Raw genomic sequence first — 24720 nt, 5'->3', positions numbered from 1 at the left:
TCCTGGCCAGTAAGGAATTCTGTATCAGTCCTTCCTGGTGGTCTTTAACCTCCACAGGGTGTGTGCCAAGTTTCTGAGATTATACTAAAAGTGTTACAGCCAAGTTTACACACTAGTTCATGCGGGAACATCTATCTTAGCCTGAATGATCCCTTCAGGTGGCTCCTGACATTTAAGCTCCAGCTAGGGCAAGATGTACTGTTAAACTTAAGGGCCTCTCACTTGAATCAGTTCAGTTCAGTTCAGTCGCTCAGTCGTGTCCGACTCTTTGCGACCCCATGGACTGCAGCATGCCAGGCCTCCCTGTCCATCACCAGCTTGCGGAGTTTACTCAAACTCATGCCCATCAAGTCGGTGATGCCATCCAGCCATCTCATGCTCTGTCATCCCATTTTCCTCCTGCCCCAAATCCCTCCCAGCATCAGGGTCTTTTCCAATGAGTCAACTCTTTGCATGAGGTGGCCAAAGTATTGGAGTTTCAGCTTCAGCATCAATCCTTCCAATGAACACCCAGGACTTATCTCCTTCAGGATGGACTGGTTGGATCTCCTTGCAGTCCAAGGGACTCTCAAGAGTTTTCTCCAACACCACAGCTCAAAAGCATCAATTTTTTGGTGCTCAGCGTTCTTCACAGTCCAACTCTCACACCCATACATGACCACTGGAAAAACCACAGCCTTGACTAGATGGACCTTTGTTGGCAAAGTAATGTCTCTGCTTTTTAATGTGCTATGTAGTTTGGTCATAACTTTCCTTCCAAGGAGTAAGCGTCTTTTAATTTCATGGCTGCAGTCACCATCTGCAGTGATTTTGGAGCCCCCAAAAATAAAGTCTGACACTGTATCCACTGTTTCCCCATCTATTTCTCACTTAAATAGGTCCCTTCTATGGCGGAGATTCATGACATTGTACAGGAGACAGGGATCAAGACCATCCCCATGGAAAAGAAATGCAAAAAAGCAAAATGGCTGCCTGAGGAGGCCTTACAAACAGCTGTGAAAAGAAGGGAAGTGAAAAGCAGAGGACAAAAGGAAAGATACACTCATTTGAATGCAGAGTTCCAAAGAATAGCAAGGAGAGATAAGAAAGCCTTCCTCAGCAATCAATGCAAAGAAATAGAGGAAAACCATAGATTGGGAAAGACTAGAGATCTCTTCAAGAAAATTAGAGATACCAAGGGAACATTTCATGCAAAGGTGGGCTCAATAAAGGACAGAAATGGTATGGACCTAACAGAAGCAGAAGATAATAAGAAGAGGTGGCAAGAATACACAGAAGAATTATACAAAAAAGATCTTCATGACCCAGATAATCACAATAGTGTGATTACTCACCTAGAGCCAGACATCCTGGAATGTGAAGTCAAGTGGGACTTAGGAAACATCACTACGAACAAAGATAGTGAAGGTGATGGAATTCCAGTTGAACTATTTCAAATCCTGAAAGATGATGCTGTGAAAGTGCTGCACTCAGTATGCCAGCAAATTTGGAAAACTCAGCAGTGGCCACAGACTGGAAATGGTCAGTTTTCATTCCAATCCCAAAGGAAGGCAATGCCAAAGAATGCTCAAACTACCGCACAATGGCACTCATCTCACATGCTAGTAAAGTGATGCTTAAAATCCTCCAAACCAGGCTTCAGCAATACATGAACCATGAACTTCCAGATGTTCAAGCTGGATTTAGAAATGGCAGAGGAACAAGAGATCAAATTGCCAACATCTGCCGGATCATCGAAAAAGCAAGAGAGTTGAAGAAAAACATCTATTTTTGCTTACTGACCATGCCAGAGCCTTTGACTGTGTGGATCACAATAAACTGTGGAAAATTCTGAAAAAGATGGGAATACCAAACCACCTGACCTGCCTCTGGGGAAATCTGTATGCAGGTCAGGAAGCAATAGTTAGAACTGGACATGGAACAACAGACTTGTTCCAAATAGGGAAAGGAGTACATCAAGGCTGTATATTGTCACCCTGCTTATTTAACTTATATGCAGAGTACATCATGAGATGCTGGGCTGGAATCAAGACTGCCGGGAGAAATATCAATAACCTCAGACATGCAGATGACACCACACTCAGAGAATGAGATGGTTGGATGGTATCACCGACTCAATGGAGGTGAGTTTGAGCAAGCTCTGGGAGTTGGTGATGGACAGAGAAGCATGGCGTGCTGCAGTCCATGGGGTGACAAGAGTCAGACATGACTGAGCGACTGAAGAATAACAACAACAGCATGACCTAAAGAAATTGGGATTTCATCCCTTGCATTCCTATACACTAACAATGAGAAAACAGAAAGAGAAATTAAGGAAACAATATCATTCACCATTGCAAAAATAAAAAAAATACTTAGGAGTATATCTACCTAAAGAAATGAAAGACCTATATACAGAAAACTATAAAACACTGATGAAAGAAATCAAAGAGGACACAAATAGATGGAGAAATATACCGTGTTCTTGGATTGGAAGACTCAATATTGTGAAAATGGCTATACTAGCCAAAGCAATCTATAGATTCAATGCAATCCCTATCAAGCTACCAAAGGTATTCTTCACAGAACTAGAACAAATAATTTCACAATTTGTATGGAAATACAAAAAAACCTCGAATAGCCAAAGCAATCTTGAGAAACAAGAATGGAACTGGAGGAATCAACCTGCCTGACTTCAGACTCTACTACAAAGCCACAGTCATCAAGACAGTATGGTACTGGTACAAAGACAAAAATATAGATCAATGGAACAGAATAGAAAGCCCAGAGATAAATCCACAAACCTATGGACACCTTGTCTTCTACAAAGGAGGCAAGGATATACAATGGAAAAAAGACAACCTCTTTAACATGTGGTGCTGGGAAAACTGGTCAACCACTTGTAAAAGAATGAAACTAGAACACCTTCTAACACCATACACAAAAATAAACTCAAAATGGATTAAAGATCTAAATGTAAGACCAGAAACTATAAAACTCCTAGAGGAGAACATAGGCAAAACACTCTCCAACATAAATCACAGCAGGATCCTCTATGACCCACCTCCCAGAATATTGGAAATAAAAGCAAAAATACACAAATGGGACCTAATGAAACTTAAAAAGCTTTTGCACAACAAAGGAAGCTATAAGTAAGGTGAAAAGACAGCCCTCAGATTGGGAGAAAATAATAGCAAACGAAGCAACAGACAAAGGATTAATCTCAAAAATATACAAGCAGCTCCTGCAGCTCAATTCCAGAAAAATAAATGACCCAGTCAAAAAATGGGCCAAAGAACTAAACAGACATTTCTCCAAAGAAGACATACAGATGGCTAACAAGCACATGAAAAGATGCTCAACATCACTCATTATCAGAGAAATGCAAATCAAAACTTCAATGAGGTACCATTACACGCCAGTCAGGATGGCTGCTATCCAAAAGTCTACAAGCAATCAATGCTGGAGAGGGTGTGGAGAAAAGGGGACCCTCTTACACTGTTGGTGGGAATGCAAACTAGTACAGCCACTATGGAGAACAATGTGGCGATTCCTTAAAAAACTGGACATAGAACTGCCATATGACCCAGCAATCCCACTCCTGTGCATACACACCGAGGAAACTAGATCTGAAAGAGACACGTGCACCCCAATGTTCATCGCAGCACTGTTTATAATAGCCAGGACATGGAAGCAACCTAGATGCCCATCAGCAGACGAATGGATAAGGAAGCTATGGTACATATACACAGTGGAATATTACTCAGCCATTAAAAAGAATTCATTTGAATCAGTTCTAATGAGATGGATAAAACTGAAGCCCATTATACAGAGTGAAGTAAGCCAGAAAGATAAAGACCAATACAGTATACTAACGCATATATTTATAGAATTTTAAAAGATGGTAAAAAAAAATGGTAACGATAACCCAATATGCAAAACAGAAAAAGACACACAGATGTACAGAACAGACTTTTGGACTCTGTGGGAGAACGTGAGGGTGGGATGTTCTGAGAGAATAGCATTGAAACAAGTATACTATCAAGGGTGAAACAGATCACCAGCCCAGGTTGGATGCATGAGACAAGTGCTCGGGGCTGGTGCACTGGGAAGACCCAGAGGGATGGGATGGGGAGGGAGGCGGGAGGGGGGATCGGGATGGGGAACACATGTAAATCCATGGCTGATTCATGTCAGTGTATGGCAAAAACCACTACAATATTGTAAAGTAATTAGCCTCCAACTAATAAAAATAAATGAAAAAAAAAATTGGGATTTCACAATATGAATTTTGAGGGGACATAAACATTCAGACCACAGCACAGAACAAGCCAAGCACACCTACGTTTGAGTAGCGGGAGTTCCAGGCTTAGGTTGACTGCAGCATTCAGCCATTCACTCTGAAATCTTGTCACATTCTAGGGACACTTTCAGTGATCAGGGAGCATATCCCTTTGCTCTAGAAGCCCACTGACTTCTTTCCCATCCTTTTAGCTTAGGCATCACAGTTTATTCTCAATGAAATCTTTGTTTTCCACAGAAGCACCCAAAAGTGGTTTGGGAGAATCCCTTTGCTTGATTCCCCTTTCTCCACCTAAATAGACATAAATTACATAATATTAGGAAATAACATTTTTTAGAAGTCAGAATAAAAGTAAATTTAGAAATGTTCCTACTTGTATTGATCTATAATACTATGCAAATATAGCTTTAACAAATTCCTAGCCACCTAGTACACTACTTTAAACCAGATTCTTAATCCAGATTACTGGCCCTAAATGTTATTCAATAGACATTTGGAGTGGTCACTTCAAGCTAGGAAGGAAAGTGTTTTGAAAGCAACTTCTGCTTTCTTCCTTGCCACAAACATCCCCTGAGGCAAGGAAGTAGAGTTGCTATCAGCTTAAATGTAGGGATGGAAAAGAGGCAAATACAAGAAATCAAAATCTCAATTTTATTCTTTCTAATATATATTATTCATTTAATCTTAACCACATGAAGCTGGTATCATTCCCACCTGCCAAAATTGAGCAGAGTCTTTTTTTTTCATTTATTTTTATTAGTTGGAGGCTAATTACTTTACAATATTGTAGTGGGTTTTGTCAAACATTGACATGAATCAGCCATGGATTTACACGTATTCCCCGTCCCGATCCCCCCCCCACCTCCCTCTGTACCCAATCCCTCTGGGTCTTCCCAGTGCACCAGCCCCGAGCACTTGTCTTATGCACCCAACCTGGGCTGGTGGTCTGTTTCACTATAGATAATATACATGTTTCGATGCTGTTCTCTCGAAACATCCCACCCTCGCCTTCTCCCACTGAGCAGAGTCTTTATCGGTGATGTTATCTGTGATCTGTACATGTTTCTTCTTACTAATATTTTACTCTGTTCTTTTTTTTTACATTCTGGGATCTGGAGGAATTTAGAAGATTTCCCCAAGATTTCAGTTGAAGGATTTGGATAAATCCTTCAACTAAATGTTAGTGTTCCAAGATGGAGCTCACACATGTAAACATTCTTCCCAGATGTTGGGAGCAATCTACATTATTACATTTTTTTTTGTTATTTTGCTAATAGTAAACTTGACTGTGAGCATAATATCATATTATATGGACTCTTTATTTTATTTATATATTGGACATGATTTGAAGCATGTGGTATCTTAGTTCCCTGATCAGGGATCAAACCTATGCCCTCCGAGCTGGAGGCAAGGAGTCTTAACCACTACACTGTCAGGGATGTCCCATGGACTCTTTAGATAATGGTACAGAGAGAGTTGTAGAGAGAGAAAACAGGAAAAAAAAAATTTAAGGTTTGCATGAGTGTGACTATTTAAATTTTATGATTTAATTAAAATCTCTTCAAGTTGATAATCAACAAGTAAATTCCAGAAAAACATCTACTTCTGCTTTATTGACTGTGCCAAAACCTTTGATTGTGTGGATCACAACAAACTGTGGAAAATTTTTAAAGAGATGGGAATACCAGACCACCTGAACCGCCTCTGGAGAAATCTGTATGCAGGTCAGGAAACAACAGGTAGAACTGGACATGGAACAACAGACTGCTTCCAAATAGGAAAAGGAGTACATCAAGGCTGTATATTGTCACCCTGCTTATTTAGCTTATATGCAGAGTACATCATGAGAAACGCTGGGTTGGATGAAGCACAATCTGGAATCAAGATTGGCAAGAGAAATATTAATAACCTCAGATATTCAGATGACATCACACTGCAGAAAAAGTGAAGAACTAAAGCGCCTCTTGATGAAAGTGAAAGAGGAGAGTGAAAAAGTTGGCTTAAAACTCAACATTCAGAACTAAGATCATGGCATCTGGTCCCATCACTTCATGGCAAACAGATGGAGAAACAGTGGAAACAGTGACAGACTTCATTTTTTGGGGCTCCAAAATCACTCCAGATGCTGACTGCAGCCATGAAATTAAAAGATGCTTACTCCTTGGAAGGAAAGTTATGACCAACCGACCAACCTAGATAGCATATTAAAAAGCAAAGACATTACTTTGCCAACAAAGGCCCATCTAGTCAAAGCTATGGTTTTTCCAGGAGTCATGTATGCATGTGACAGTTGGAGTAAAACAAAAGCTGAGCACTGAAGAACTGATGCTTTTGAACTGTGGTGTTGGAGAAGACTCTTGAGAGGCCCTTGGACTGCAAGGAGATCCAGCCAGTCCATCCTAAAGGAGATCAGTCCTGATTATTCATTGGAAGGACTGATGAAGCTGAAACTCCAATACTTTGGCCACCTCATGTGAAGAACTGACTCACTGGAAAAGACCCTGATGCTGGGGAGGATTGAAGGCAGGAGGAGAAGGGGACAATAGAGGATGAGATGGTTGGGTGGCATCACTGACTCAATGGACATGAGTTTGCATAAACTCCGGGAATTGCCGAAGGACAGGGCGGCCTGGCATGCTGCAGTCCATGGGATCGCAAAGAGTGAGACATGACTGGGTGACTGAACTGAACTAAGGGGATATTGGTAGTGTACTTAAGTCTTGAAAAAGATAAGTACAGATCCTCTACTGAAAATATCCTCCATGTAATAACTAAAGACTCCAATATTATTAATGATTTGCAGCAACAAAGGAAAACATTCAGCAATTAATAAATACAGTGTAATTTGAACTTCTATTTTAATGTCCAATTTGCTTTAAAAGAACTGGAGTATCTTCACAATCCAATCTACTTAAAGGCCATGAATAAATGAAAATATTTGCATTTCTTCAATTTCTTCTTCTGCTTAGATAAATTAAGCTCATTCAGCTATTAAGCTAATTTGAAGTGACTAGCTTTGTGTTGTTTTTTAAATAAAAAGTTTTGCCTTGATGGCCATTCCCAGCATCCCCTATGAGCGACGGCTTCTCATCATGGCGGACCCTAGAGATAAAGCGCTTCAGGACTACCTCAAGAAACTGCTGGAGCACAAAGAGATTGACGGCCGTCTCAAGGAGTTAGGGGAACAATTAAAAGAACTTACCAAGCAGTCTGAAAAATCTGAAAATGATCTGAAGGCTCTACAAAGTGTCAGCCTGATTGTAGATGAAGTACTTAAAGCAGTTAACTGAAGAAAAATTCATTGTTAAAGCTACAAATGGACCGAGATATGTTGTGGGTTGTCGTCGACAGCTTGACAAAAGTAAGCTGAAGCCAGGAACAAGAGTTGCTTTGGATATGACTACACTAACTATCATGAGATATTTGCCAAGAGAAGTGGATCCATTGGTTTACAACATGTCTCATGAGGACCCTTGGAATGTTTCTTATTCTGAGATTGGAGGGCTCTCAGAACAGATTCAGGAATTAAGAGAGGTAATAGAATTACCTCTTACAAACCCAGAATTATTCCAGCATGTAGGAATAATTCCTCCAAAAGGCTGTTTGTTATATGGACCACCAGGTACAGGAAAAACACTCTTGGCACAAGCTGTGGCTAGCCAGCTGGATTGCAATTTCTTAAAGGTTGTATCTAGTTCTATAGTAGACAAGTACATTAGTGAAAGTGCTCGTTTGATCAGATAAATGTTTAATTATGCCAGGGACCATCAGCCATGCATCATTTTTATGGATGAAATAGATGCTATTGGTGGTCGTCGGTTTTCTGAGGGTACTTCAGCCGATAGATTCAGAGGACCTTAATGGAGCTACTGAAACAAATGGATGGATTTGATACTCTGGAAAGAGTTAAAATGATCATGGCTACCAACAGACCAGATACAATGGATCCTGCTTTGCTTCGTCCAGGCAGATTAGATAGAAAAATACATATTGATTTACTAAACAAACAAGCAAGGTTAGATATATTAAAATCCATGCAGGTCCCATTACAAAACACGGTGAAATAGATTATGAAGCAACTGTGAAGCTTTCAGATGGCTTTAATGGAGCAGACCTAAGAAATGTTTGCACTGAAGCAGGTATGTTTGCAATTCTTGCTGATCATGATTTTGTCGTACAGGAAGAACTTCATGAAAGCAGTCAGGAAAGTGGCTGATTCTAAGAAGCTCGAGTCTAAATTGGACTACAAACCTGTGTAATTTACTGTAAGGTTTTTGATGGCTTCATGACATCTATTGGCTTAATTTTTAAAAAGTTAAGGAAAATTATGTATTGGCAATGATCTCATTAATAGCATATGAATAAAAATGTGTATGAATAAAAAAAAGTTTTGCCTTTTCTTAAAAACAAAAATAAACAAATGGGGCGTAATTAAACGTAAAACCTTTTGCACAGCAAAGGAAACTATAAACAAGGTGAAAAGAAAACCCTCAGAATGGGAGAAAATAATTGCAAACAATGCAACTGACAAAGGATTAATCTCCAAAATACACAAGCAGCTCATGCAACTTAATATCGGAAATATAAACAATGCAATAAAAAAAAATAGGTGGAAGACCTAAGGACATATTTCTCCAAAGAAGACATACAGAAGGCCAATAAACACGTGAAAAGATGCTCAATGTCACTCATTATTAGAGAAATGCAAGTCAAAACTGCAATGAGCTATTACCTCACACCAACCAGAATGGTTATCATGAAAAAAGTCTATAAACACAAACTGACACCATGGAGAACAGTATGGAGATTCCTTTAAAAACGAGGAATGAAACTACCATATACCCTGAGAAAACCATAATTCAAAAAGATACATACATCCAAATGTTTATGGCAGCACAGCTTACCATAGCCAAGACAAGGAAGCAATATAGATGTCCACTGACAGATGAATGGGTAAAGAAGTTGTAGTACATATATCCAGTGGAATATTACTCAGCCATAAAAAGGAACAAATGTGAATCAGCTAAACTGAGGTGGGTGAACCTAGAGCTTGTTATACACAGTGAAGTCAGAAATAGAAAAACAAATATTATATATTAATGCATATATACGGAATCTAGATAAAAGGTACTGATGAGCCTATTAAATGTAGAGAATGGACTTCTGGACACAGTGGGCAGAGGATGGGATGAATTTAGAAAGTAGCATTGACATATATACACTATCATGTGTAATATAGCTCATAGGAAGCTGTTATATAACACAGAGAGCCCAGCTTGGTGCTCAGTGATGACTTAGAGGGATGGAATGGGAGGTGGGGTAGGAAGGAGACTCCAGAGGGAGGAGAGATATATATATATATAGTTGTGACTGATTCGAAAATCCAATACAACACTGTAAAGCAATTATCCTCTGATTAAAAATAAATAAAATTTTTTTAAAAGTTTTCTCTTTTCTGGAGTTAGTGGTGGATCTTCAGTCAATTTAGTCGCTCAGTCATGTCCGACTCTTTACAACCCATGAACTGCAGCACGCCAGGCCTCCCTGTCCATCACCAACTCCTGGAGTTTACTCAAACTCATGTCCATTGAGTTGGTGATGCCATTCAACCATCTCATTCTCTGTCATCCCCTTCTCCTCCTGCCTTCGATGTTTCCCAGCATCAGGGTCTTTTCAAATGAGTCAGTTCTCATCAGGTGGCCAGAGTATTGGAGTTTCAGCTTCAGCATCAGTCCTTCCAATGAACATTCAGGACCAATTTCCTTTAGGATGAACTGGTTGGATCTCCTTGCAGTCCAAGGGACTCTCAAGAGTCTTCTCCAACACAACAGTTCAAAAGCATCAATTCTTTGGCGCTCAGCTTCTTTATAGTCCAACTCTCACATCCATACAGCTTCTTTATAGTCCAACTCTCACATCCATACATGACTACCGGAAAACCATAGCTTTGATTGGACGGACCTTTGTTGGCAAACTAATGTCTCTGCTTTTTAATATGCTGTCTAGGTTGGTCATAGCTTTTATTCCAAGGAGCAAGCTACTCTATCATTAACTCAAAACATTAAAAAAAAAAAAAAAAACTACCTAAGAAGGCAAACAGGTGACAGTTTGACAGCACTTCCAATGAGATTAATACAGAACTTCGTGACCCTTAACAGCTGGAGAAGGAAAGCTAACTTCAGTGAAATTTTCATGTATTAATAGCCCAGGTGGATTTTTATTTTGTTCTGTTTTTGACCGATAGCCTTTGGGAACTGATACTTAACTATTCAGTTTATTAATAAACTAGTTTCACTTATTAATTTTACATTTTGAAGTTAAGCACCTGAATCAGAAATATCATACTTCCCACCAAACTCTTGCCCAAATCAAAACTTGAGATACCAATCTATATTCCAGGGTACCTTTAAGAGCTACCAAATAGACCATAACATTCTTGGGAAATAGTAAAGATAAGCTGTCAATTTTTCTAGGTAGATAGAAGATCTTACAAGGCAATCCTCGAATTCTTTTCTTTTATTCTAAGAACTGTATTCTGGAGTTTTTTAAGTGGATAGGAATTTCCTATTTTAGTGCTAGTCAAAGGTCTGATATTATCATTGGTGTATTTTACGTCTGTTACACTCACTTTCTATTTCTACAATACTTTTGGAAGAAATAGTATTATCCTTGCTTGGGTTCTATTAGTATTGCCTAGTAATTGCTGTTCAGAAAATTTGGTCTTACAGGCAGGTGGTTTCCTAATTGCCATTTACTCATTTTTATTTCTGAAAATGATAACCTGTAAGGTAGTCTTCTTCCCTGGTGGCTCAGATGGTAAAGAATCTGCCTGCTATGCAGGAGACCCAGATTTGATCCCTGGGTGGGGAAGAGCCCCTGGAGTAGGAAACGGCAACCCACTCCAGTATTCTTGCCTGGAGAATCCCATGGACAGAGGAGCCTGGCAGGCTACAGTCCATGGGATTGCAAAGAGTCGGGCACCACTGAGCAACTAATACACACAATAATACAATACAAGGTAGTCTTCTAGGGGCTTCCCTGGTGGCACAGTAGTTAACGAATCTGCCTGCCAATACAGGAGATGCCTGTTCTATCCCTGGGAGAGGATCCTCTGGAGAAGGAAATGGCAAACCAATCCAGTATTTTTGGCTGAAAATCCCATGGACAGAGGAGCCTGGCAGGCTACAGTCCTTGGGGTCCCAAGAGTCGGACACCACAACTAAACAACAACAACAACAACAACAACTAGTCTACTGGAGAATAAATAGTCTACCCTGTAGACTACTACAACTACTACTGGAGAAAAAGTAGTCTACTGTAGTCTACTGGAGAATAAGAGAAGCTTAATTCTTCATTTAAAAGTGGTGGTTCAGACCCTGAAGAATCCTCCTGCAATGCAGGAGACACAAGTTTCATCCCTGGGACAGAGGATCCAATGGAGAAGGAAATTCTACCCAGGACAGAGGAACCTGTGGACTACAGTCCATGGGGCGCAAACAGCGGGACACCGTTGAGCAACTAAGTGCTCTCGTGCACACACAACACACACATACACACACAGAGTTGTTCACAGTTGTATCTCCAGCATCTAGAACAATGCCTAACCCAGTACAGGTACATAATATTTCCTGAAGGACTCCTAATCCCGCTACTGAGGAAAATTCGGTAAGTCAATTAGTTCTTCAAGGACTCAAGTCTAGATGTTCCCTCAACTTCCATTCAATGAAAAGCTTCTGTGACTTGTCTTATTTTGGTCTAAATGCTCTAGATAATAATAAAAACACTGTATTGTTTAGAAAAGTATCAGTGATTACAAATACATGGCTCAAAAGACACTAGTATTTGTTACAAACCATGTGTGTGGGGGGAGGGTGTCATACAGGACAAAGTTTAAAAGCCTTTTTTATGATTATGACAAACTATAAAATATTTTGAACACGTGACCTCAAAAGGTGGTTTAAGTATGTTGTTATCGCCATTATATCGCCAGTGCCTAGAACAACGACTGGCTCATAGTAAGTATTCAATAAATATTGGTTAAATCAATTGCGTAATATTAATATTCCTTTTGAACTCTAGAAGCAGTTGGGTCTTTATCCATCCTTAGAAAGCAATGGAGCAGGAACCAGAAATCCCTTCAAAGGTCAGGACCAGTAACAAGGCTGCGCTAAACTCAAAGATAGGAGTAGATAAGATTAAAGAATTGAAGGGAAAGAGAACCCAAAATACGCGTCAGAGAATAAAACAAATAAAAAAACCCTAACCCCCCCCAACACACATACATACACCCCAAAGCAAGAAAAAAACAAGCATACGAAGAAAGACGTTTCTTTAGGTGGAGGCTGGCAGAAAGCCATTGCAATATACTGCAGGTCAACCCTTGTCACCAGGCGGTCACCTTGGGCTGAGATCTGGTATCTGGTGTAACTACTACCAAAGACCTCGACACACAGACTCCGCTTTTAAAAGTTCCTGTGAGTTCCTTAGAAAGGGAAATCACTAGCGCTTAACTCACGACCTATCTATCTAGCCTCCATTCCATTCAAACAACGCAACCAATAGGAAAATCCTCCGCCCTGAGGAAACGACTCGGCCTAGCCGAGACAGCCCAGGAAGCAGGCCCGTCCTGCAGGGCCGCACTCCGGCCCGGCGGTTGGCCTCTGGAACCCCAGGAGCTCTCAGCGGGGCAGGACAACCTTCCTTCCCTGTCTCCGCCCTTCCAGGTCGGTCCCAGCCCCAGCGGCCCGGACCACACCCGCTTCCCTCCGGTGGCCTGGCCGCCCCCGCTGCAGTTCGCGGGAGCGCTCTTCCTGGGGCGGGCACAGGCCCAGAGCGCATGCGCACTGGCCGAAGGGCGCCTCCCTGCCCGGATCTCGCGAAGTTACGTTAGATTGGCCGCCGGTGACGGGTGGCCGGGCCGGGCCGGGGGCGGGAGGGCTTCTGAGGTAGGAAGGGAGGTCCGTTCGGCCGGCCGCGCCGCCCCAGTGCTCTGTGGGATACTGGAAGTCTCGAGCGTCTCCTCCTGGTTCCCAGCCCTCCTCTGGCCGCACTCATAGAAACAGTCACACACCCCGTGCCTCCCCTCTCTTCCCTCTCCGCCTCCCCCTTCCCCCCCTCGCGATAAGAAGACCCGGCGGCAGGAGAGGGGATGAAGATGGCGGACGCGAAGCAGAAGCGGAACGAGCAGCTGAAGCGCTGGATCGGCTCCGAGACGGACCTCGAGCCTCCTGTGGTGAAGCGCCAGAAGACCAAGGTGAAGTTCGATGATGGCGCCGTCTTCCTGGCTGCTTGCTCCAGCGGCGACACGGACGAGGTTCTCAAGCTGCTGCACCGCGGCGCCGACATCAATTACGCCAATGTGGACGGACTCACTGCCCTGCACCAGGTCTGTGCGCCCCGCCGCCGCTCTCCCGACCCTGCGAGTCCTCGTCGGCCTCCCGCTCGGGCCTCTCCTCCGCTCCTGGTCTCCAGAGGCTGGGGGCGGCGGGAGACTCCCTGCCGCGGGGTGAGGGGGCGGCTTCCCGCGAAGGAGGGAGGGAGAGAGCTGGTGGAGGGAGGGCTCTAGGCTTGAGGCCCCCTTCAGACCGGTTGGTGGTGGAGTAAGGGAACGGGCGATTTCCGGGGCCGAGGGGAAACGGGCCTGTGGTCAGGTTGTGGCCCCAGGGCCATTTGTGGACGTGGGTCTGGGATTTGGGGTCGAGATGGGGAGCGGTGTAGTGGGGTTGTGCCTGGGTCCCCGATGTCGGTGGTCGTCCAGGGGGACGGAGGATGCTGAAGAAAACGACGAACAAGAGGCCCTGGGGACACTTGGGTAGAAGGACGTCTTTGGCTTGTTAGGTGGGCTTTGGATTTGTTGTAGTTTTTAGGACTTGATTACAAATGGTGATGATAATAGTAGTAATCAAGCGCCCTAAGCCGAGTGCCCCGATCGGACGGTTTCCTGTTTTCTCCTTTATTACTCTTGGTCACCGGGGAGGGGGAAACGGTGTAATTAGCTGATCTGCACCGGCTGAAAGGGAGAGTATGAAAGTGGGTAGTGTAAGGAAGCGTTCTAAAAGGGTTTGTCCACCGCGGGACCGGAACGTACGGAAGAGTCTTACTCCTAGTCGAGTTTGCCGCAGTGTCAGAGATCCTTTGGCCCCAGTTCCTGGAGTGTGCGTTGGGGTTAGAAAGAGAAGAATAAATACGAGGCAGTCTTTTCAAAGCCGGTTTCCAAGCTCTGGTTTTTCTTTGGAAGTGGGGGTGGGAAAAAAGAAAGCTGGTCACGAAGTTTTCTCAAAATGGATGCTTTGTGCATGTTAAAGTTTTATAGTAGTCTGATTGGGATCTCTCAATGTTAGCCAAATAAGGAGAAACTATTGGCAATCCAGAGATAATGTTGCTTTGCCTTTAACAGGCCAAAAGCAACATAACCATGTAGAGTTCTGCATAAAAAGCAATTTTTCAGTGAGGGTAATAGGTGTCAAAACATAAACTCTTCACATTTTCTTAGTGGGCAACTTGGAATGACTGGAAAACAACTTTACAGCTATAGCTTCCCCTTACAATGAAAAAGACTTGTAAACTAAGTCAAAGTTGCCTTGCTAATAGGAGGAAAGATCCTAGCTTTTTTTCGATGAATACTGTAACAAAAACTTGTTTGGGAGGGTGAAATTTATGCCTTGATAGTTCATGCATGTTACTTTGCTGCCTTTATAAAAGGTGTGCGGTGGCATTTTTCCTTTTTACTGCTTCCTGTTTAGTGAATGATGACCGTTTTAAGTTTTATTTAATTGAATTCTCATATCAAACTTGGCTTATAGCCTTTGTTTACAAGTTGCCTGGATGAACTATAATGACTGACAAATTGCAGGACAAATCTGGAATTTAGCATGTGGCACCCAGTAAAAATACAGCATGGTCTTTAGCTCTCTATCTGTTCCATTAATTTAGCGTTTAATGTAAAACAAACTTTCTGTTTGACTGGTTTATTTTAAGCTATAGCATAACTCTAGATTCTAAAAACATGATGTTGAAAGAAACTTTTGGTATTAGAAATGATAATTATGTAAGATGAATCTTTTCGAATTTCTTTCAAGTGTAATTTACATGGTTTAGTATGGAATTAATTCAGAAAGACAGATTAATAATAGTATGTTTTATTAAAAGTGTTCTATAGAAATGTAAAATTACGACAGATGTTGAAGAACCCAGTTATATTGCCTTGGAGGAAGGGGAAAAATTTTAATACTATGTTACTATTGATTTTATGTAGAGAAAATATATCCAGCAGGATTCTTAGAGTTTTTTTATTTTCTCCTCTAAATTTGGACATGTTGCAAGAATTATGGTACTTATCAGTATCTTCCTAATTAACTGAATTCAGTGGTTAGTTTGGCATTATATATGTGTTGTCGTTATTAGATATTTTGTTTTAGCTGACAAAGGCTTAAGCAGAAGTTTCCAAGTTTACGCTAACTATTTGCATAATATCTTTTTGTAATGTATGTATTTGCACATTCCTTAACTCAGTGAAGCCAAAGTCTTAAAATATCAAGCATTAAAATTTTCATTATGTTTTCTCCACCCTCATTTCTTTGATTAACTCTTGTACTTTTTTTGCCTTCCTGACAGAACAAGGAGTTCGCTTTGGGCAAATTCAGAACAACAGATAGTGAAAGGTGATAAATAAAACTCTTTAAAAAAATAATCACAGGAAAATGTTAACCTTTAAAATCTCTTGAATACTTAAATTGCAAAACCTTAAATTGACCCATTGATTTGTTAAATAGCCCTTGAATAATTTTTTTTTTTAATTTAACCTCTTGAAAGTGCATAGAACAGCCAGAATGGTTTTTTACTAGATTGATTATTGGTTAGTCTTTTGGACTGTTCATTCACATTTTTGATTTTGATCAATTGTCTTAAATTTCACTGCCAGGAGAAAAGTTTTGGGAACTTTACAGCCCACAAATACACTTCTTAATTTAATATTTTACTTCCATTTTAATGTGAATACCATATATTCAAAAATTTCTTTAATTGGTTGAATGTTCTTTCTCATTAAAAGTTACAAAAGATAATCAGTTTTCATCTTTTTAGGGAGTATAAAAATAGGTCATTTATTATAGCAGAAAAGACAGAGTTTTCACAAATTTCCTACATTGGTCTCTGGAATAGCTCCCCTTTCCCTAACCCCTCCAGTAGCTAGAAAACAGTATTGAAGTTATGATATAAACTTCTGATATTCTAGAACTGAGGTCTACAGTAGATTTTCATTTTTACTAGCGGGCAGTACTCAGCTTTGATTTAAGACCTAACTGGTAGAGTTTTATACTATATGATCTGTATCTATATTTCAGTATGCTTTATAAAGGTTTTAGGAGAGTAATACTAGTTTTCTGTAGAATGCTTTATTGCTGAATCTTATTGATACTGGTGTGTATAAAGTATAACACTGAGATTTCTTCTAACAGTTTGAGTTTAGCCTTTTGGTTTCTGCTTCCTCTGTATCTGTGACTTCCAAGTCAGTTTCCAGTTCAGACATTGCTTGCAGAGCTCCAATACTTCATTTCCATTTTTCGACTGATGACACAGTGTTAAGTAAAATATTATTTAATATATTGTGATTTTATATTTTAAAATATATCTTCAAGTAGAGATATAGTCAGTAGAGGTCTACCCCCTTTGCCATAAAATGGTAACTATTTATTTACATCAGTATCAGGAATTTCTTTATATTCAACCTGAAACGAAATTTTTTCTTTCTTCACCAAGCCTATTTTCATGGATGCATCTGTTGATGATAATCATGTCATTAATCTCTAGATTAAGCTTTAAACATTTTAATTATTATCTACTTATCCCCTTGCCTAAATATATCCAATCAGCATCCATAACTGCCTTTTCATCAATTCTTGCCAGTCTTACTATCAGTGTAGGCCATACCTTTATTACCTTTATACCTAGAGTACAGTAACAGCCTCATTGCTTTCCCTGCCTCTTCTCCGTGGTCGATCCAGTCCAGCATTCATGCTGCTATCACATTCATCTTTTAACAGTACCATTTCGATTGTGTCTCTCCTCTCCATAAATTCAGATTTAAAGTGTTTCACTATTTACTTATACCCGATGTATCTCCACTGTGTTACATCTTTTACTTTTTTTACTTCTGTATCTACGGTCTTGCCTTTTCCACCACTATACTCCCTCCCTCTTTGCCAGTCAAAATCCTGGTCATTCTTCAAGGTGCAACCGAGTTGCCATCCAGAAATGCTCTTTCTGTCCTTTGAGTTTGTATGATACTGTTTCACTGGACAGACTCTCCTTTGGGATACTCATTTTACCTTATGTTTTCCTTTTTTACTGCTATTAAAATGTTTCTTACTGAGTAGTGTGTGTTTTAAATTTTGTCTTCCCTGTGGGCAACTGTAAGGACCCAGTCTTTCACATTTTTATATTTCCACATCCTGGCACATAGTAGGTGCTCACTAAAGAATGATTAATTTTATCTTTTACCTCATGCCATAGATAGGAAGTTTATAGTTATTTGTGTGTCATAAAATTATTCAAACATTCACACCCAGATACTTAAGAGTATAATTCTAGCACGTGGTTGAATTTGTCAGTCTTCTCAACAGATATTTTTAATATCTTGAGATTTAAAACTTTCTAAAATATTAGCCTTCTTCCTATTAAAAAAGTACCCTAAACCAATTTACCTGTTGATTAAGAGAAAAATACTCACTTTAGTTACTAATTAATTTGCTACCTTTTTTATAAAGATCTGAACTAGGTCCTATAGCAGAATACTACAGAATAGAATTAAATCCATGTTCTATGCTATTATAATTTTAAAATATTTTACTTTCAAGTACAGACAGACTTGGAGATAAGTTTAATATTGCATCCCTTTCCTCTTAAAATATGAATTTTGTCTACTTCTAGAAGCTCCATTTGAAGCTTCTTTGAGAAATATGTGACCTCCCCTCTTGAAATCAGTAAAAGAAGTACTTTTGTGTGGTGTTTTCTGAAGTGCTTAATCGTCTCAGCCAGGCCATTTTCACTGAATCATAATCTGAAATGTATCTCTCTTTTAAATAGTATTCTAATGGGGCTACTTAAAGGGTTTTCCAACCAAAAGGAAAAGAGACTGAAAGTAGCTGATAGAGTCTCTTATTAGAGAATAGTATAATTGTTATATATGAAAAATTTCTTTAAAACTGAATGTAGAGTTTATAATTGTTTACTTACTATCTTTTGGTGAGGGATAGTAAGATCTTGGAAGAATCTGTTGGATCTCTTATAATCAATATTAAAATCTGTGTTTAAAAAAGTACAGTATACTTTTTCTATGTAACTTAAGTTGCTTATTGCTCTTCAGACCGTTTATTGAAAACATCCTAACCATAAAAAAATAAAACCTAAACAAAGCTAACCCTGAACTGGCCCCTCACTTCCTGCAAATAAATGGAAAACCCTAGCCATATATGGGGTATGCTGGTAGATCACCAGTGCCCACAGTGCTGCTGTTACAATGCCTTCTCTGCAGCTGATGCCTTTGCACTTCCTGGCAACAGTTTTGTGGTCTGACTTTGCAGTGTCATAACCAAGACCATCTTTCATGTGCTTTCAGCTACAGTGTGATTGCAAGCTGTGACTGAGCATTTTCTAGTGTAGCTAGGTAGAAACATTAGATGGAATAGAGGAAAAGTTTTTTTGATTATCTGTTTCTTGCCACATCTTACAGTGCTGTTCACATAGGAGATGTACTTTAAAACCTGTTTAGTTAGGTAATTAAAACAGAAACCCTTAGAAACCTTTGGAGGGAGGTAAGATACAGAAACATTGTTTTGTTACTTCTGTAACATGTTACTTCTTGACATTTCCCAGAGTCTCTATTTTCTTTACCTTTCTGCCTGCGGAAAATTGTAGTTTTCACTCCACTTTTCTTTTGAAAGTTTGGGGGGATGGGGGCATGGGGGTGCTCCATAATCATGTTGGTAAATGCAGTATTGGCATATATCTTCTTGAAAAGTTTAAGATCTCCATCAGTCATTTGAGTTTCTTCTAAGTTGCAGTTGACTATGTGGTGTTACATTATCTCAGTGTTGCATTGAGAAAGGGGGATTGGCTAGTGAACATTTGCTGAGGATTTGTTGCTTGTGAAATACTATGATAGTTTTATAACCAATATCTCACTTAATTCTCACAAGTCCTTCTTCTCTTGTTCAAGGTTACCAAGTTAATAAATGGCAGAGCTTGGTTCTGACACAGGTATATAAGAGCCCAGACTTATTGAACACTGTTCTGTGACTGCTTAGTGGCTAAGTCGTGTCCAACTCTGCAGCCCCAGGGGCAGTAGCCCGCCACGCTTCTCTGTCCATGGGGTTTCCCAGACACTAGTACTGGGGCCGTCACCCTTTCCTTCTCCAGGGGATCTTCCCAGCCCAGGGAGAGAACCCTGGTCTCCTGCTTGGCAAGTGGGTTCTTTATCACTGAACCATCAGGGAAGCGTTAACACTATGCTACATGGCCTTTAAGTCTGAAGAAGAAAGTATTCTCAAATCTTTCAGTCATTATGGTTGATGATTAGTAGTTGGAAGTTTTTCTATGGTAATTAGCAGAGAATCAAATGAAACATGTATACATAGAATTTTTCTTCATCTGGTTTTATTTTAGCTAGTCAAAGCTTTAAGAGCTTTCTGTGGTAATTGAAGTGCAGTAATACTATATCTAAATTAATCTCAAAATCTATCCTAAATTTTAGGAACTGCCAAGATTGTTTTTCACTGACCATTATGTGCATAATATTTGATAAGTGCTTTGGGAAGGTACAGAGGAAGTTGCAACAGCAACAGAACTCTTTTTAAAGAACAGGGTTTACTTAGTCTTTAAACGTCTCAATTTTTCTTTATCCTAATAGCAATTTATACTAATGCTCTAGGCATTTTTATATACTCATTTATAGTAAATGTTTCATACCTACACATACAACTTTTTCAATGAAAAGATATAAATTATAGGTAAGCTCTTTATCAGTGATAATTAAAGAAGGAAAGCAAGCACCGGCTTGTCACCACCATTTAGCTTAATCTTCTGAAATTTTCTGTACACTGATTATTGGTATTTAAACTTAGGACTTAAGACTTTACATGAAATGCTAGTAAAGTTACCTGAATTAACTTCTGAATTAGTGAAACTTTAAAATATTTATCATGTTTGATTTTAATCAGAAGCCTTTAGTTAGCAGGAATATCCAAGTCATAAGAATATTCTGTTCCTTAAATGATTTTGCAAAATTTAGCAAAATTATATTTCAGATCTTTCCTTGGAAAAGGCAATAGAATTTTCTTTTTTCTTGTTGATAATGAGTGAGAGCACCATTTGAAACATGATTTACTTGTTGCCTGTCAAGTCATTGCTTCCCAGAATTTTACATTTCATGACCAATAAAATGGTTTTTGTTTTTTATTTTTATGACTGACAGAGGAGAACCTAATTTTTCTGTTGTTGTGTTAGGGCATTAAAAACAAACAGCTTTGTCACCTACCATCATCATTTCATAAAAGAAATACTTTAACAAAATAAGGATTAGTATCCGAATGAAGGACAGTAGGGACTCATATATCAATCTGTAAGACTATTGCTATACTGAGAACAGATGTACTTGATACTCCTTCATGAAGTAAGAGTAATTGAAGGTGGGCAGATTTCAAAACTATTCCTGACGTTCTCCGCTTGGTAGATATGGGAGAGAGCACAGGTGGTGGCAGGCAGTGTCGTAGGATGCAAGGGCCTTGTTCTGATCACCCGAAAAGGAGCAAAAAAAAGTTATCTGAAGAGATTCAGGATATGGGTGAAAGCTTTCTGTAGGAACCACTGGTTTCATATTTATATTTGCATAAGTCTCTGCATGTGTAATCGTTCTCTGGAATGTATTTCCCAGCCTTATATTAAGGCACAGCTCAAAGCATTGACCACTGGGGTGCACAGTAATTCTTTTCCTTTACTGTTTAAACTCTCAGTCTGGCACTTGCACACTACCTGCTATTGTTGGTGTATCTTATCTCCAGACAGAGTAGTGAATTCCTTCAATTGGGAACTTTGATTCACTTTTCTGTAAATCCCCTTTGGTGTCTGCATTTTATTTTAGCGGGTGCACAGTAAATGTTGATTTTTTTAAAAAAATGAACACAGTAGACTAATCTTGTGAAGACCAGAGTTCATAGAGAACAAAATGATGACAGTTGGTGTGAGTAAATATAACAGCTAGCAAACATTAAAAATATTCTAATGAAAAAGTGTGTGAAAGTCACTCAGTCATGTCCGACTCTGTGACCCCATGAACTGAAGACTATACAGTCTTCTCCAGGCCAGAATACTGGAGTGGTTAGTTGGTTAGTTAGTTAGTTAAGTCGCTCAGTCGTGTCCGACTCTTTGTGACCCTGTGGACTGTAGCCCTCCAAGCTCCTCCATCCATGGGATTCTCCAGGCAAGAAAACTGGAGTGGGTTGCCATTTCCTTCTCCAGGGGATCTTCCCAACCCAGGGATCAAACCCAGGTCTCCCGCATTGCAGGCAGACGCTTTAACCTCTGAGCCACCAGGGAAGCCCACTGGAGTGGTAGCCTTTCCCTTCTCTAGGGGATCTTCCCAACTCAGGGATCGAACCCAGGTCTCCCGCATTGCGGGCAGATTCTTTACCAGCTGAGCCACATGAGAAACTCAAGAATCTTGGAGTGGGTAGCTTATCCCTTTTCCAGAGGATCTTCCTGATCCAGGAATTGAACCAGGGTCTCCTGCATTGCAGGTGGAATCTTTATACTGATGATTTACTTTATAATTACAGTATAAAGGTAACCATTATAACAATCAGAATTTAGCAGGATATTAGATTTTTTCTTGCAACAAATGTGTTTCTGATTACCAATAAGTAGAATTTTGAGCAGTTTATGTAACATACTTTAAAAAATGAATTTCCTTGTTGTGAAGTAATTAGCCTCCAACTAATAAAAAAAAAAAATTAAAAAAAAAATGAATTTCTTTAAACAACTCATTGAGTGTCGGTTTAGAAATGGAACCCCTAGCATACTGTCATTAGAAACTAATTCATATTTTCTAATGATTTTATTCACATTTTTCCCCTAAACAACACTTTCACTTTGGATCCCTGTATGTCAGTATTTTTCTTACCTTATTAGTATTTTGGTTGTTTATCTTTTCATTGTTGTTCTGGCTAACCATAAAAAGACAAAGTTGAGCTCTTTGTTACTGCCCTAAGTTTGCTTGCTTGACTTGAATGCTCTTTCATGGGTGGAGACATTCCACATTGTCATGTGTTATATAGGCATTTTTCAAATTACATTCAGTAGAAACCATGGAAAGAAATGAAGGCATTCCTCAGCTGTCACCTTTTGGGTAATCTATTTAAATGTATTATGTGCATTGAGGGAGATATTCCACAGGGAGAGAGCTTCACTGACTCAGGTGTTACTTTGACTTGATTATTAACTCATATGTGCTGAAAATACATGTTTAACATGTTTCCTAACAAAAGAAAATGATAAGGTTGTAGAAAGTTCATATCATTTTCTTGAATACTTGAATAGTGCAAAGGAGAAATTTTGTGAATTGACACCTTTTTAGAAGTTAACCATATGGGAAAGTATACTTTCCTGGAATAACTGTTAAATACACATATCATCGCTTCTCGGCCTTTTGGCTAAGATCAAGTGTAGTATCTGTTCTTATCAGTTTAAATACACACATCAGTTACCTTTACTTTGTAGTGAACAAACTGAAGTATATACACTTTATTAGCCTTCAAAATTATTTTAAATGGTTCTAAACTTAATCTAGTATTTCTCCTTTTTGCTTGGAACATTTCTGGAACTTTTCTATTGGAGCTTCAGCTCCAGAAGCTTCTTTTGAATATCCTGTGTGGTGTTTACTTTTTGGGGAAGAGTTTGTGAATTTTGAAAATGATAGACATTGGAGACATATCTGGTGGATAAAGTAGATCTGGGTAATCATGGTTAATAAATATTATCAGTAATTGAATGGTGTTTTCTAAAAGGGTTATTCTTAATTGGAACATGGTCATAAAGAGTCCATCTTTGATTTTAGTCAATTCTTAATTGCATTGTTTGGACTTTAGTATGCTTCAGAATTTCTTTATGATTAACTTTGTGTACTCTTTGTTTCTGTTCTAAATTTTGCATGAAGTCAGTAGCTTATTGACCATGGTCTTTTTTTTTTAATGAATGTGTTTTCCACAAAAGATTTTGATGCTGCCGTTGCTAAATCATGACTCTATTTCATTATTGATTTTCTCAAAGATATGTTCATTTGTACTGTTTTTCTTAAAAAATTAGAACAGCTGAAATGTTCAACAGTTTATATCCTTTCTAATTGTGTTAAATGATCTGCATACAAATTTTGCCTCATATTCAAGTTTTTTCCCTTTCAGAATGTCTATTGCTATTTTAACTCTTTCAGCCATCTTTTTTTTCTTTAAACACTGAAATGTCTTTAAATTTCTGATTTTCTCAATGAGGTTGAGAAAAGCATTCTCATGAAAATATCTCAAGTAATAAGCTTTCACTGCCTTCTACTCTTCTTTTTGTCTTCACCATCTTTTTTGTTTTTAAACATTGCTTACTTTCAAGTTTGTTTTTTTTTTTTTAAGTTTGTTTTATATGTATTTTATCTGAAACAAAAATTGAAGAATAATAATTATTTAAGTAAAGATTCATAGAAGAATATAAAAAAGGAACAGTGATATTCAAATTCTCAGGCATGGAGCTTAGCTAGCCCCCATTGAAAACTTCAGTGAACCCCCTTTATCCATCTCTATCCAATATATACTTTTATAAAAATGAGGTTATATTTAATTTTCTGGTTTATAACCTGCTTCTGAATTATGCATTTTTAGAAATAATTCTGTGGTAATGACTATTAGGTCCACTGTGTGAATACACGTGCACATTCCTTAAGTTTATTTTCCTAGTTGTCTGATGATGAATAGTATACTTTCAATTTCTCATGATAATGGTAGATATTATACTATGTATATCTTACTCATGAAATTATATTGTTCAAATTGTTTCTTAGAGGTTTTACTTGCAATTTTATATGTTTTGCCCAAGATAGCATGCTGTTCTAATGCCTGTTGATTCAGAAGCTATTTTTAGTAAGATCTCTAGCATATGCAGGCTTCCTCGGCGGCACAGTGGTAAAGCATCTCCCTGCCAGTGCGGCAGATGCAGATTGACTCCCTGAGTCAGGAAGATCCCTCAGACGAGGAGATGGCAACCCCCTGTAGCATTCTTGTCTGGGAAATCCCGTGGAAGAGGGGCCTGGCTACCCACAGTCCTTGGGGTGGTAGAGCATTGACTGTGACTTAGCGACTGAGCACTGACCCACTCACTCTAGTACATTTAACACAGGAGACTCACCT

The 24720-nt window shown here is 39.3% G+C and overlaps 1 protein-coding gene and 2 pseudogenes across 5 annotated transcripts in view; all 3 read left to right on the top strand.

Moving 5' to 3' along the window:
* Positions 1-6925: 6925 nt before the first annotated feature.
* Positions 6926-8541, top strand: LOC122677900 (annotated as a pseudogene).
* Positions 8542-13222: 4681 nt separating this feature from the next.
* PPP1R12A (protein phosphatase 1 regulatory subunit 12A) overlaps positions 13223-24720 on the top strand; it is a 161186-nt gene continuing 149688 nt past the window's right edge. For 3 of the 5 annotated variants that reach the window (XM_043880294.1, XM_043880303.1, XM_043880288.1), the window contains exon 1: positions 13224-13667. In XM_043880294.1, the coding sequence (XP_043736229.1) occupies positions 13431-13667 (237 nt within the window). In that variant the 5' untranslated portion in view covers positions 13224-13430. Of the gene's footprint in view, positions 13668-24720 lie in introns of all 5 variants that reach the window. The other 2 variants (XM_043880279.1, XM_043880271.1) reach the window with 2 other exon arrangements.
* On the top strand, positions 22964-23115 carry LOC122686471 (annotated as a pseudogene).

This window comes from Cervus elaphus, chromosome 3 (assembly GCF_910594005.1).
Source record: "Cervus elaphus chromosome 3, mCerEla1.1, whole genome shotgun sequence".
Classification (NCBI taxonomy): Eukaryota; Metazoa; Chordata; class Mammalia; order Artiodactyla; family Cervidae; genus Cervus; species Cervus elaphus.
The sequence above is the reverse complement of the archived record's forward strand: the minus strand, read 5'-3'. Positions and strand labels throughout refer to the sequence as shown.